The sequence below is a fragment of the Cebus imitator genome, unplaced genomic scaffold, assembly GCF_001604975.1.
Source record: "Cebus imitator isolate Cc_AM_T3 unplaced genomic scaffold, Cebus_imitator-1.0 Scaffold57, whole genome shotgun sequence".
NCBI classification, from domain to species: domain Eukaryota; kingdom Metazoa; phylum Chordata; class Mammalia; order Primates; family Cebidae; genus Cebus; species Cebus imitator.
The window spans coordinates 6,488,633-6,502,690 of NW_016107372.1; the positions used below are offsets into that span (position 1 = coordinate 6,488,633).

At 37.1% G+C, this 14,058-nt stretch overlaps 1 protein-coding gene across 11 annotated transcripts in view; it reads left to right on the top strand.

Moving 5' to 3' along the window:
* DOCK10 (dedicator of cytokinesis 10) overlaps positions 1-14,058 on the top strand; it is a 277,707-nt gene that overhangs the window by 178,128 nt on the left and 85,521 nt on the right. For all 11 annotated transcript variants that reach the window (XM_017529018.2, XM_017529020.2, XM_017529013.2 and 8 more), the window contains exons 14-18: positions 1,452-1,534; positions 6,764-6,886; positions 10,169-10,248; positions 12,033-12,220; positions 12,718-12,783. In XM_017529018.2, the coding sequence (XP_017384507.1) occupies positions 1,452-1,534; positions 6,764-6,886; positions 10,169-10,248; positions 12,033-12,220; positions 12,718-12,783 (540 nt within the window). The remainder of the gene's footprint in view (positions 1-1,451; positions 1,535-6,763; positions 6,887-10,168; positions 10,249-12,032; positions 12,221-12,717; positions 12,784-14,058) is intronic.

Below are 14,058 nucleotides of genomic sequence, written 5' to 3' on the forward strand. Positions count from 1 at the left end.
TTTTTTTGAAATGGAGTTTCTCTCTGTCGCCAGGCTGGAGTGCAGTGGTGCGATGTCAGCTTACTGCAACCTCTGCCTCCTGGGTTCAAGGGATTCTCCTGCCACAGCCTCCCCAGTATCTGGGATTACAGGAGCACACCACCACACCTGGCTAATTTGTTGTATTTTTTAGTAGAGATGGAGTTTCACCATGTTGTCCAGGCTGGTCTTGAACACCTGATTTCAAGTGATTGGTCTACCTTGGACTTCCAAAGTGCTGGGATTATAAGTGTGAGCCACTTTGCCTGGCCAACTTCATTTGCTTTTAAGAAACAAAGCCACACTCTTGCTGAGTTATCAAGTTTGTATGTCTTGAAATATTCACTTATTGGTGAAATGAATATCCACCAGAAAAATTTTTAAGTATATTTTTTTGGTTTACATTCTTTTGACCCAGTAATTTCTGACTTCTGAGAATCTAATGGTAGAAATAAATCCAAATGTGGTTAAAGCTTTCACTCAAAGGATCAGAGTATTAATAAGAATGAAACATTAGGAATCATCTGAGTAAAAGCAAGTGAATGAGACATCAGCAATGCTGATAATGAACAAAGTGAGATAAATAATTGTATATCAAATTATAATAACACTTAAGTGAAAAAAGAAAGAGGAAAGAGAATGCTGTGCTTTGAATGGTGGAACTACAAGTAATATGTTTCTCCTTTCTTTTTTTCTATTATATTTTCTTTAATAATCAAATATTACTGTTTAATAGAAAATAAATATTAAAACTCTATATTTTCCATGACAAAGAAATATATTGGGGAAATAACTTACAAGAATTTAATCTGAGCATGTATGACAATTTAGGGCAGGGCTTAACATATTTATGAGAATACCTTAATTCGGTGTTTGGCAAACTATGGTGTGCAGGCCAAATGCAGCCTACCACCTGTTTTTGTAAATAAGGTTTTATTGAAACACGGTCACATTCATTTATGGATTATCTATGCCAGCTTCCCTGCTACAGAAACAGAGTTGAAAACTTGTGACAGAGAATATATGGCCCATGAAACCCAATATATTTACTATATGGCACTTTATAGAACCAGTTTCCTGCCCTTTGTCCTAACAAATAAAAGGGGATATAGAATAAACTGTAAATATAAATTTGCTAATACTTACCATTGAAGATTTTAAAATCTCTTAAGTCAAAAAAAAGAGGAAAAAAAGTTGACATTCCAGGACATGGATATTTTCTACATTTGAAATTTCCAAGCTAAAAAGAAAGAAAGAAAAGTTTGAACACAGAGAACACCATTTGGTTCTTTGTAAGGTGAAATCCATGGGCCAGTAAGATAGGGGTATGCTGTTTCAGTATAAAACAATATGAAAAAGTATTTAGTATTATTTTATGTGTACAATTTGTAAAGTGCTCTTCTAAACAATATTTGTATTTATTTTTTCTTTAGTATGCACAAAAGATACTAAAATCCAACAGACAGTTCTGCAGCAAATTGGGAAAATACCGTATGCCTTTCGCTTGGGCGGTAAGGTAGGTTAACAGTTGCAACCAACAGATGAGAAATACATTTAATGTTAGCATTGGAAGCTTCAGCTTTGAACATTTTTGTATTACCTATTATTTTTAACATGTCTACACCTAGAAAAATACTAATATGGTCATCTTCATAAACATCTTGAGCTTCCCTGAGACATACATTTTACAAGACAGTTTAGCAATACAGTTTATAATAGAGGGCCATGGCATGTGTACCATGCATGCATGACCCGGTATGCTATGGGTTCTTGGTAGATATCAAATCAATGTCATAACTTGTTTATTATATATATTTGACTTAACAAACCTTTGACATTATGTCAGTCTTGAGAGTCCGGTGTGCCTAAAATTCAGATGGATGCACTATTTCTTATGCAGCTGCATGTTTTCATCCATGCATAGAGCTCAGGCCTATATATGGATGTCCAAATGAAACCATCAAACCAATCATTTAAACTCATCTTGATTTTGATACTGTTTAGCGTAGCCAAATTTATCAGCACCAGTTGCCTCTCTGATAGAAAGGCTGAGTTCTGTGGACACGTCATTCACTTGGATGCATAACCAAATAATTGCATTTCAGATCGGTTTAATCATCAATTATTAATGTCCTCCTCAATCTCTTTACATCTTTATTAGTATAAGAATTTCTTGAATGAGGAAGAGCCTGGCATAGACTCATAAGACTAAAAGGTCAGGAATGTACACAATCGAATGAACTAAGAAAAGTTAGAACTACAAAATAAGACAGGCTATCAAGCATTCGTTCGAACTTTGGCAGCATTATCTCAATGTATCCATCTTTAAAATCCAGAAGAAAGAGAGAACCTGTTGATTATGCCATTTTTAAGCCTCACAGTTCCCAGTGATGTATATTCAGAGTAAACTTACTGCTATTTGTCATACTTTGGAGGTTGTTATTTAAAGTTGGAGATGAGCAGGTGCAGGAAGGAGAAATGTGGCAGTTTGGGCAGCAGTAAACCAAGATCGATTCATGCAGTCTCCAGGAATTAGCTTGCCCTGAAGCAGCATCATAGCAAGGGAGGGAGAGTCCAGGCCTAGGAGTCTGATAAACATGTAGATCAGGCCACTACTTACTGTGTGACTTGGAACAAGTTTCTACTCCAAGTCTCAGGGTCCCCAGCTATAAAATGAAGCTGACAATACCTGCCTTATGAGTAGTACGTGCAATCTCGAGCGCAGAAGCATTTGGCATAAAATACCTCGTGGATAGTACTTTATCCTCCCTTTTTTATCCCCTTCTGTAGGAGCAACTACTGCCAGGACATTCTGCTGAAAAAGATGGGATTTAGACATACAGAACCCTTTATAATGAATTTGTTTTTATTTCTCATAAGCTTTAAGAGAAAGGCTAACCAGTTATAATTCACTGATTAAACATTTTTGATATTATTAAGCATTCTCAATTCCCTCCGGAAAACCTGCTGGCACAAGTAAAGGCAAGATGTCTGTGACATATTCTCGTATAACAAAATTATAATAGTGCACACGTTTTTCACTTTAAGGATCCAACATTGCTCTGAGATTTTAGAAGCAGGTATTTTAGAGCCAGACAGAGCTGAGCTCAAAAATCCTAACTATAGCTAGGCATGGTGGTCCACGCCTATAATCCTAACACTTTAGGAGGCCAAGGCCTCCTGGAGGATTGCTGAAGGCCAGGAGTTCTAGACCAACCTGGGCAACATAATAAGACCCCATCTCTAAAAAACATTTATAAAATTAACGAAGGGTGGTAGCATACACCTGTAGTCCTAGCTACTCAGGAGGCTGAGATGGGAGTATCACATGTGCCCAGAAGCTGGAGATTACAGTGAACTACAATAGTACCACTGCACTCCAGCCTGGGCAAAACAGTGAGACCGTGTCTCTAAAAAAAGAAAAAAAAAAAAAAAAAAAAAAAAAAAACACCACTGTATCCTTTATTAGCCAAGTGAAGTTGGACAAGTTACTCACAACCTGCCTTTACCTATATTTTTAATATACAAAAGAAGAAATTAAGAATATCTAATTTACTGTTATAAGGACTGATGAGCACAGCTATGAACCCAATGAAAACTGTTATTTTTAGAAATCATTTTTCTAATATTATTATTACTAAAAGTCACTTACAGAGATCATATCTACTTCAACAAGTCCCCTTTTCCAATAAATTTGGGGCAATGAAGAACGATATAAAGGAGAGAAGTCAAAGAATTACCCATTATTGAAAGAACCTGAGAAGTTAGAAGTGACAATCCACTAGTGACAACTAGAAGTTGTCTAGTAAAACATGCTGGAAAAAAGACAGATGAAGCCTCTGGAGAGGCCGACAGTATTACAGACTATTGAAATCATTCATAGAATAGGAAAGCCAATGAAAGCACAAGCTTATACCATATTAATGCCCAATTACTGGTCTGGTTGTAGGCTAGGAAACACCACCAATCTGTATATATACATATGTGATTTACTTCCACATAAATTTCTCTGACAACTGAGAAAGATAGCAGTACAGTTCTAAAGATATCATGTCATACGACTTGGATTACCTAACCACAAAAAAGTACAAAAGATCCAGCCGAAGCTTTTAATTTCTCTTTCACAATGTGGAAACTGCTTCAAATAAATGTGAACAAATCAGAGGAAGGCTGGTTGTTGCCCATGTCATTGCCAGCTTCCTGATATTCTTCAATACCTAATTGATACTGCTGATTCTGCGGCTACTGCTCCTTCCTGTTACGCTTTCTAGATTGCAGTTTGTTTGGCAGTATAGCTTTCAGTGTACCCTAAGACATTTTGGCCCTTACAATCAACTGTCATTAAAAGAGTAGAATTGAAAATTTAGATTATGACCATATTTTTACCCACATCTAATCATCCCTCCCACTGCAGTACGCACAGATGCTCATCGCTGTGAACAACGCTTTTTCTGAAATTAATTTGGTGTTTCCATATTTGGCACCAGCTGCAGTGAAAAGGTTATCCTTGAGGGAGGAGTAGAGAACATACGCAGATGACTACACAGGGTATTTTGTACTCATTGATTCAGGAGAAAATTGACCCTTCCAAATGTGTCTGGCTTGTGAATGGGTCCCTTTCCATGCATATCATCCCCAGAATCATATGTGCCAACATCCATGCCAGGACTTTTTTGTGATTTCTTTGACAATCTCCTTTGATATTCTAAATAGACCAGCACTCAATGCTGAATTTTTTTAATTAAGTAAAATTAAAATAAACATTTTATTCTCATATCTCTACAACTGTGGAAGGTGCACAGTGCAACTATCATTTAATTCCCATACTGACAACATCTTCAACAAATGGTTGTCCAACTTCTGTTTGAATCCATCCAGTGACAAAAATCCAAGTGCAATCCACAGTGCTTCCTTGTATCTGTCTTTTTAGAACTCTAATTATTCAATAATTTATTTTTCAAAATAATCTTCAGCTGACTGAAAACCACTTTTATGTGTTCTCTTCCACAGCCACAAAAAAAGTATGTCTACTTCATTCTACATGTCATGGTTATTCATGCTGTTTGTGAATGAATCTATCAGGGACACCTAAGGCTCTTTTCCTTTGGGGAAGAAAACAAAAAACTTACACAAATGGTTTTGGAATGGCTGGGTCATATTTTATGATTCATATGATCATACCCCAGATATCATGGTGCTAAGACCCTCACAATATACTGATCATTGCTCAACTGTAGCAGTTGGAACTGGGCACAGTGTTCCAGCCATCACAAAACCATCTGTGTAGATGAATCCATTCATTTTACTCCTTCCAGTTATATATTTATTGAGCAACCACAGGTTGTACGGCACCGTGAGCAAAACTTCTCCCATGGTGCTGCACTCTTCATTCTCTTTATGAAGTGTTCAATGTAAGTGAGCAGCTTCCATGAGAGAGTTGTGGGTAACAGGAAACTGAGTTCCACGATTCACATCTATCAATAAAGGGAAGTCACTAGTTATTTAAAAGCTGTTGCCCAAGCTCAATTTAGCTTTCTCTCATTTTGGAAATTGTGATGTGTTAGTTTCAACACATGACACATGGAAACAAAAGCCCTTTAGAATATTTAAATAAAAATAATGTTCGTGTTTACTATTTTTATTGTCTCCCCAATGCTATTTGCCTCTTTACCTTCCCTCATTCACTACTTAACAGTGAAAAAATGAGAAGACAAGTTGAAGGTGTCTAAAAATATCATTCTGATAAAATCTTGGCCCATTTTCTTTTAGTGCTCTATTTAATACCAAAGCTGTATGATCTGATATCCATTTAAATGGCCATTTCAGCCTGTGCATTAAATTCTTCAGTTAACTTAAAGAGTGATAAAATATTCTAGTTAAGCACCTACATTAGAAGAAGTAAGAATTCAGTGTTCCTCTAACATTGAAGTAAGAATTCAATATCTCTCTAACATTGAAGAAAATATATGGGTTAAATTTTTTAAACCACACATTGTACAATGAGATATGAGAAACTTCATCTAAAACTGACATCTAAGCATGGTGCATGTGTGAAGCAAGTATTACCTGATATTACTGTATTATTTGGACAAAAACAAGTTATGTATTTCAACTAAGCCTAACTTTCCTTGGTTCCAATGAAATAGACCATGGAAGAAAATAAGTGGCTCGGATCCATAGTGTTCTCTTTCTTTAAAACAAAAGTCTGACTCAAGTGCCTTCCATATTATCTTTGTCTCTGACCTAAATGTTAGGACATGGGCACATTTAACTCCATGAAAATGTGTCAAGATTAAGGCCTTCCACACTTGCATATACAACCTTATCCCTGTGCCACTCTTCATAAATCCTAGTAGTGCCACCCAAATTGAAGTGACTCTGTCCTGCCCAGGTTTAAGGTGTCATGAGGAAATAATTTAAATGAATAACATGTGTCCTATTCTTCTCCACTTCCCTAATACTCCAAGGTTTTGATATAAGTTATTAAATGTGAGATATCATAAAAAATATATAATTGTAAATATGGAATGTTATCACTTTGGATACAAAGTTAAAAATAAGAAATTAAAGATAACAAAAATAAAGTGCATAAATGAAACATTTGTACAATAAGTTTTCTTTTTATTTTATACGCTCTTAGAGTTTCTCTGATTATAAATAAGAAGTTTAATTAATATAGTCACCTTAAACATACAACTTCATGAAAAATATCCAAATACCAACCTGAATAAATATTTTCTTTCAGATCAGTATTCAAGGACAACCAGGGAAATGTGGACAGAGACTCAAGATTTTCACCATTGTATAGACAAGAAAGCAGCAAGATTTCAACTGAGGACCTAATAAAACTAGTGTCAGAGTACAGGAGGTATGGATTTTTATACCCTTGAAATTCACATAAATTAGCCACGTTGATTTGTTATTGTCTCATAAATACCTGAGGATCTGATTTCTCGAATGCTCAAACCTCCAGAAAGCAGATATTTTTCAGGTGACTCCACATATGCCCAAATAGTGCCACAAAAGTAAAATTTGCTAGAATTATATGGAAGAACTGTGAAATGTTAAACTATGTCAGTTATTTATTGCTGTGTAACAAACCACCCCAAAACTTAATGATTTAAAATAACAACATTACTACACTAATTGTGCTCCTGAGTCCACAATTTGAGCACATCTGAGTGAGAAGAGCTTATCTCTGCCACACAAGGCATGGGCTGAGAGAGAACATCTGGGGTCAGAGGATCCACTTTCAAGATGCCTCATATCCGGCCAGTCAGTGCTGGCTGCTGGCTGGAAGCTCAGCGGGGGCTGTGAGCTAGAGATCTGGGTCCTTCTCTGAGGGATTCTCTTTATTTGATTCTTTGACTTCCTTGTGGCATCGTGGCTGGTTTTATAAGTAAATGTCTCAAGGGGCAGGAAATGACCACTGTTGATTTCAGGCTGGGGCCAGAAGCTGTTATAGTGCCGTTTCTGCCATAGTCACCTGTCAAGCTGTCACAGAGCCCAGAAACAGAACCTAGATTCAAAGGAAGGGGACATAGACATCTCTCAGTAGGAAAAGTATTAAGGAATTTTAGGACCATGATTTAACAATTATTTTGCTGTAAATATAATCACTCATAATAGCTATATGAATACTTTTAGAAAAGACAGTGGAAATTATTGCCAAAAGAGGAAACATATGCATGCCACAATATTTTTTAAAAGAATAACCACACATCAAACATCTAATGATGACGAGGTCTTTCATTACAAGCTATTTATCATGAAATACTGGCCCTCTAATACACACACAGTATTCTTGTACACTTTGCCCTTTCCCAAATATTGACTCTCTGCCTCTCCCATCAAAGAATCAATAATCTCGTATCCCTTCATTCATTTATCCAAAATGAAAATAATATAACATTATAAAGCAAGAACAATTGATATTTTCTGCAGCTTCTGTAGAGGATATACTCTATGAGACAAGAAGAGAAGTTTTTACTAATGTGCTGTTGATGTTGTTGTTCTGGGAAAAATAAACCTTAGAAAGTGAAACAAAAATGGAAAATAACATCTGGGAGGAGTCTGGAATCTAACTTCTTTTTGATGCTGTAAGACCATTCCTGCCAGGCACAGTGCCTCACACCTGTAATTCCAACACTTTGGGAGGCCGAGACTGGAAGATGGCCTGAACCCAGGAGTTCGAGACCAGCCTGGGCAACACAGTGGCAACATCTTCTCTAACGAAAATTTTAAAAATTAGCTGGGTGTGGTGTCATGTGCCGGTAGCCCTAGCTTTTTTGGAGGCTGAGGTGGGAAGATCCCTTGAGCTTGGAAGGTTGCGGCTGCAGTAAGCCACGATTGCACCACTGCATTCCAGCCTGGGTGACAGAGTGAAACCCTGTCTCAAAAAAAAGAGACCACTTCTTACATGGAGAGAGCTTCCTCCCCTTTAAAGTAATCAAACATCCTGGCCAAAATTCATATCATAAACTTCCTAAAGCCCAGCCTTTCCTCTTTACCTTTTTGCCAGTATACTGAAGTGTGAAAAGCTGTAATGCTGAGCAGAAGAGAATAGGCAGAAGGTTCTGGAGTGATCTGTTATAAATAGAAAAAAAACAAACTCTTACAAAACCCACGTTATCAGTAAATAGCAAGGAAAGTTATCACTGTGACAATTAAAAGGGTACCTTAGAATACATAGTGCAATGCTGATATTAAATTATTTCATGTCAGCTTCACACTTTATGGCTTTTATTCTCAGTGGGGTGCTGACAAATGTTTCACAACCAACTCTCCAAGGAAATAACGAACTTGTACTGATGACTGGTGTCTATGCTGTAAATACTCCTATCATTGCTGATTCCAGCCTACCAATGGGGCTTCACTGAACATAGGGTTAAGAAGAGATATACACCATAATATAGCCTTTCCACCATACAGTTAGAGGTGTACAGATAATCTTACCATGTAGAAAAATAATCAGAAAGTGGTGAATTTTAAGTACTTATTACCTTTGGGTTTAATATAATTTGTTTAATAAGTTTATATAACTTAATTTTTATTAATGACTGTGTTTAACTGTCAAGCAAAATTCCTGAAAACTGAACATTCAGCTCTCACAAGCTGAGAAGAGCTGACTCTGACCCTCCACTGTAATTATTCCACCTTTCAAAGTAGATTTCCTGAGAAGGATAACACTTGCAACTGTTATCAGCAGGTTCCATATTACTCTAAAGGAAGATTGGCGAGAGGTTTTAATAGAGAGAGAGTGGGAGGGAAATGCAAGGACTTGAGCCAGAGAGCGCATGTGAGTGGGAAACGGCTGGGAAAGGGGTGTCCGCACACACTATAGGGGTGGGAGAGAGCAGAAGAAACAGCGCTCAGGGAAGGGACCCTGTCCTCCTTGCTTGCGGGTGACGAGGAAGAATATGGGCCATCCACTTAGCAATTGAAGCAAAAACCAAGCTTGCTCTCAAAACTTTTTTTTTTTTTTTTTTTGAGACAATCTCACTCTGTCTCTCAGGCTGGAGTGCACTGGCGCGATCTTGGCTCACTGCAACCTCTGCCTCCCGAGTTAAAGCGATTCTCCTCCCTCAGCCTCCCAAGTAGCTGGGACTATAGGTGCACACCACCACACCTGGCTAATTTTTGTATTAGTAGTGGAGAGAGGGTTTCACCTTATTGACCAGGTTGGTCTCGAACTCCTGACCTCGTGATATGCCTACCTCGGCCTCCCAAAGTGCTGGGATTATAGGTGTGAGCCACCTCAAAACTTCTTAAAATTCATTATGAGAGTGAATCACTGAAGCCAGTTTAAATACTATTGGCTTTTGTTAAGAGAAACTCAGTCATTTACTCTTGTACTTTTTTGATCATTTTTATGTTATCTGAAGTAAAAGGAAATAAACTTAAAATCTTTTTCAGTAAATCTGTGACTTGACCCCTTCCCAATTTGTATTTTTATTTGCAATTTCACATGTATTTTAGTTTGCAAAATTAAACTAACTAAACAAAATCATTCACAAGATTATTTGAGAGTCTACTGTTTACCTTAAAAAAAGCTCAGAATTGTAGATGACTGCTTTTTCCCTGAAAATTGGAATAATACTGCGTGTGTGTGTGTGTCTGTGTGTGTTTCCTTGTTCATGCATTCTTACAGGGCTGACAGGATAAGCAAAATACAGACCATTCCTGGAAGCCTGGATGTTGCTGTTGACAACGTTCCTTTGGAGCATCCAAGTATGATGATGTCATGGTTTGGTTGCAGAGTTTTGAATATTGAATATTTAGTGGGGGTTTTTTGGTTGGTTGGTCGGTTGGTGGGTTACAAGGCTCTTTTTGTTTGTTTGTTTGTTTTTAAAAAGTTGAAATATATGGAATTGGAATCTATGATGCTATAGAAATGTGGGGCTTCTTTTTGCTTCATTAAGAAAGATGATGAGTTTTGTAGGGCAAGAACTATATTCAGGAAAACCTAACATTTAGCTGGTATGCACCATGCACCCAACAAGGTATTAAATTATGTCATTTCATCCTCAGTACCCTGGAGGGTTGCAAAGGAGGAAAGTCAGATTCAGATAGATTAACAAACCAATAGCCCATAATGGAAGAACATATTCTACCCAGTTCCTCTCACTCAAAATAGAGGCTGGTTCTGCCATGCTGTGCTGCCAGAGGTCTACTCTGAACACTGTGTGTAGCCACTCAAGTGGCGATGCAGTGATTATAACTGAAATATTGTCAGACTGCATTATTATATAGAGAGTACATATATTTTTCAGAATATAGTCAAAAATCTTGTCAGCAAAAACTTTTAGAAGGAGCCTCTGTTAACTTTATAAATAAGAGTTTCAGAATTTAATTTTTAAGTGGTAAAATTGGTTTGTTTTGTTATTTCTGATTCTACCTTTTAGTGACTTTCTCAGCAAAGCAAAAAAAAGAATAAAAGCCTTCTATAACGAACTCTAAACAGACAGAGGACTATTGCCACGGGATATTTGGATTACCATTGCACTATTAAGTTTTCCATCCTTGTAACTTTCTGCAAATCATTTTAATATGAAATGTAATGAGCATTCTAACTTAAGACATGGCTCCAAATCATTTTTATATTGATTGGTGTGAAAAGCAGAAGATAAACTAAGCCATTTCCTCTACCTGATTTGGGACTATTATTACCTATGGAAAGGAAACACAACAAACGAGGCATTAAATATTCTCTTTGGAAGAATGGTAGGACATTAGAGAAATTTGAACACATAATAAAATATTATAATTGGTTTTTGAAAAAAGAAAACCGTAATCTGATTCTCAAGCATTCGTAGCTAATCATTTTGCCTTTTAGAACACAGTCAGATTTCAGGTGGGGTAAAGGAAGGTAGAAGGCCTTGCTCTTTCAGTGCCACAACTCCAGCCTTCAAACTGGTGACAGGAGTTTTGATTTATACATTCCTAATCATTTTTTCTTAAGCTGTTCTTCCAAGGGTAGGTTTCAAAAAGTGGTAAAAACTGAAGAGAAAAATAGACAAACTGCATCTAGTGTTGTAGAGAGGGACTTCACCCATCCTTTCATAGAGAGATATTGCTATTAATCCATTTGGTACTATCAGTAATAGATCTATTGGACAAAGCTTTCTTCAATCATATAGCAGGATCTGTAATATTTTTATAGTGTTATAGCAAAGATTCATGGATTATTTCTTAAAATAGCTGTTATTATATTTAGTGGTTCATTAGTTAAAATTTATTTTTATGGGAAACAATACAAAAAGAAAATGTTTATAAATCCATCTAAAAGACTTAACTGGTTTTTGTGAGACATCAGTTCTGATACTAAATAATGTAGCTTGTTAATCTGCCGTGCCCACCTCTTACAAATTTTTCATGCTAGCTTAAGTTAATATCAAATGGTGTACAAGCCTAGAGTGTCTATCTTCAGTGGGTTCATTTTAAAATATGTTAAGTATTGTTCACTTCAAAAGAATCATATTAAATGACAAACTCTTATTTTCTGATTTTTTAAGACTGTGTAACATCGTCCTTTATTCCTGTCAAGCCTTTCAACATGACGGCTCAAACAGATCCCACAGTGGAGGTAGAAGAATTTGTTTATGACTCAACAAAGTATTGTCGACCTTATAGAGTATATAAAAATCAAATTTACATTTACCCCAAACACCTCAAGTATGATAGCCAGAAATGCTTCAACAAGGTAGGATATAAGTTTCTGAGATATCGTCTTTTCTTTTCATCATACTTAGACCATATAAGATAGTTCCTGAATATGCAAATACAAATTACTATAGGGCAACACTTTCTTATAGAAAACCATCTGGAGAAAATGTTTAGTAAGAGACAGTGATGAATTTTATCTTAGAAGTGTTGAAGGACGCAGTTTTGTAGCACATTAATAATCGTTTCTAAATCAGTCTGAAATAATTTTGTTCTAGATAATATTTTTTTCGTTTCTTAAGATATTCTAAAAATAGCATGCCTGCCCCCTTTCAATATGAGCTTTTTACTTCCCTTTTAAGTACTCTCTCCAGATCCTTCTGTTACTTCAGAACATTATAGATAATGTCACAAGAAAATGTTGGGTATTCTACATTTTTCAGATTTAATTAGAAGCTACTTATTTTAGGCACTTGGGTTTTTTAATGTTATTTGATAGGAAATTACAATGTCCATTTATTCTCTCTGTAATTTCAGGCACGAAATATAACTGTGTGCATTGAATTCAAAAATTCCGATGAAGAAAGTGCCAAGCCCCTGAAGGTGAGCCAAGTCAGCAAAGGGACCCAGCATAAAGGGGGAAGGCGGGTGAAGGGATTCTTTCCACCATTGCGGGGCTTTTTGTGTGAGTGTGGTTGAAGGAGCAGTGATTTAATACATTTGTTTTAGATCTGAAACATACCTGATATAACAGTCATCATTAACTAGCTCTATTAGAAATGCCAGTCTCATCGCTCTTGTAGCTATTCATGACTTGGGAAAAAAGGAAACCGTTCTAATGTGAAATAAATGCAAAGGCTCCCCTGTGGAAGACGTTGCCTTTTTCAAAGGTTAGCCTGACTCTCGGTTCAGCGTGCTTGATTTAAAACAGAACATCCCAGCCAGCCCTCGTGTGGTCTGCACAGAAGCACTGCTGCATACTGGCCGGACGGTTAACGTAGGAGGGCCCGTGGGATGCTCACCGTTATGGAAGGTGCACGTGGCCAAGTACCTGAGGAACTGAAAAATGGCTCTGGGAAGTCAGGCCCAGTTTTTGATCACGTGATTTGGTAAAATCCATAAAACTATGAGGTGCCGTTTTACTCTATAAAACTGCAACTGAATGGCATTCCTTAGAGTTCATATTTGATATATCGTATGCTGCTTTTACGTTAGGCATTTCAAACCACATAAAGTAAAAATTGAGGGGGAAATTATTTGTAGTGGGCCTGCTGCCAAGCTTAACAGTTTCAGCAAATCAAAGGTATGAGGTAGTAGAGGACAAAAGTAATTTCTAACTAACCCGCACCATTCTCTGAGGTCACCTCTTACAGCACACTACCAGGTACAGATTGGGTCTTCTGATTTGCAGCATTATTCGGAAGAACAATAATCAACTGAGTGATCGAATTAATCAGGCAGACTAAAGACAGTCTCTTTTTTAATAGCCTTGAGCCACTATCAGCATCCACTTGCACTAAACTCCAAACTAGTGTTAGCATCAGGAGAGAAAAATTCAAGCGAAATATAGTTGTCAAGCCAACAGACGCAATGATCAGATGGCAAGCATGTCTGGCCTGTAGAACAGTGTTTTTATGGGAAAATTCTAGAAAAGAAGAGCAATCATGGGTGTGTGGGTCCCCTGCTTCACTGCATACTAAAACATCACACAGAGATACAGCAAAGCCAAATGCCAGACTCCAGAAGAGAAGTCCTGAGCTTTGGACAAAGGGGGCTTATAAGTTATAAAAAAGTGTCATATCACAAGCCCTGGTCTGATTCAGGGCTGGACAGAATAGTAGCATACTGTGGTGGAGACTGTAACCAGCCTATCTCAGA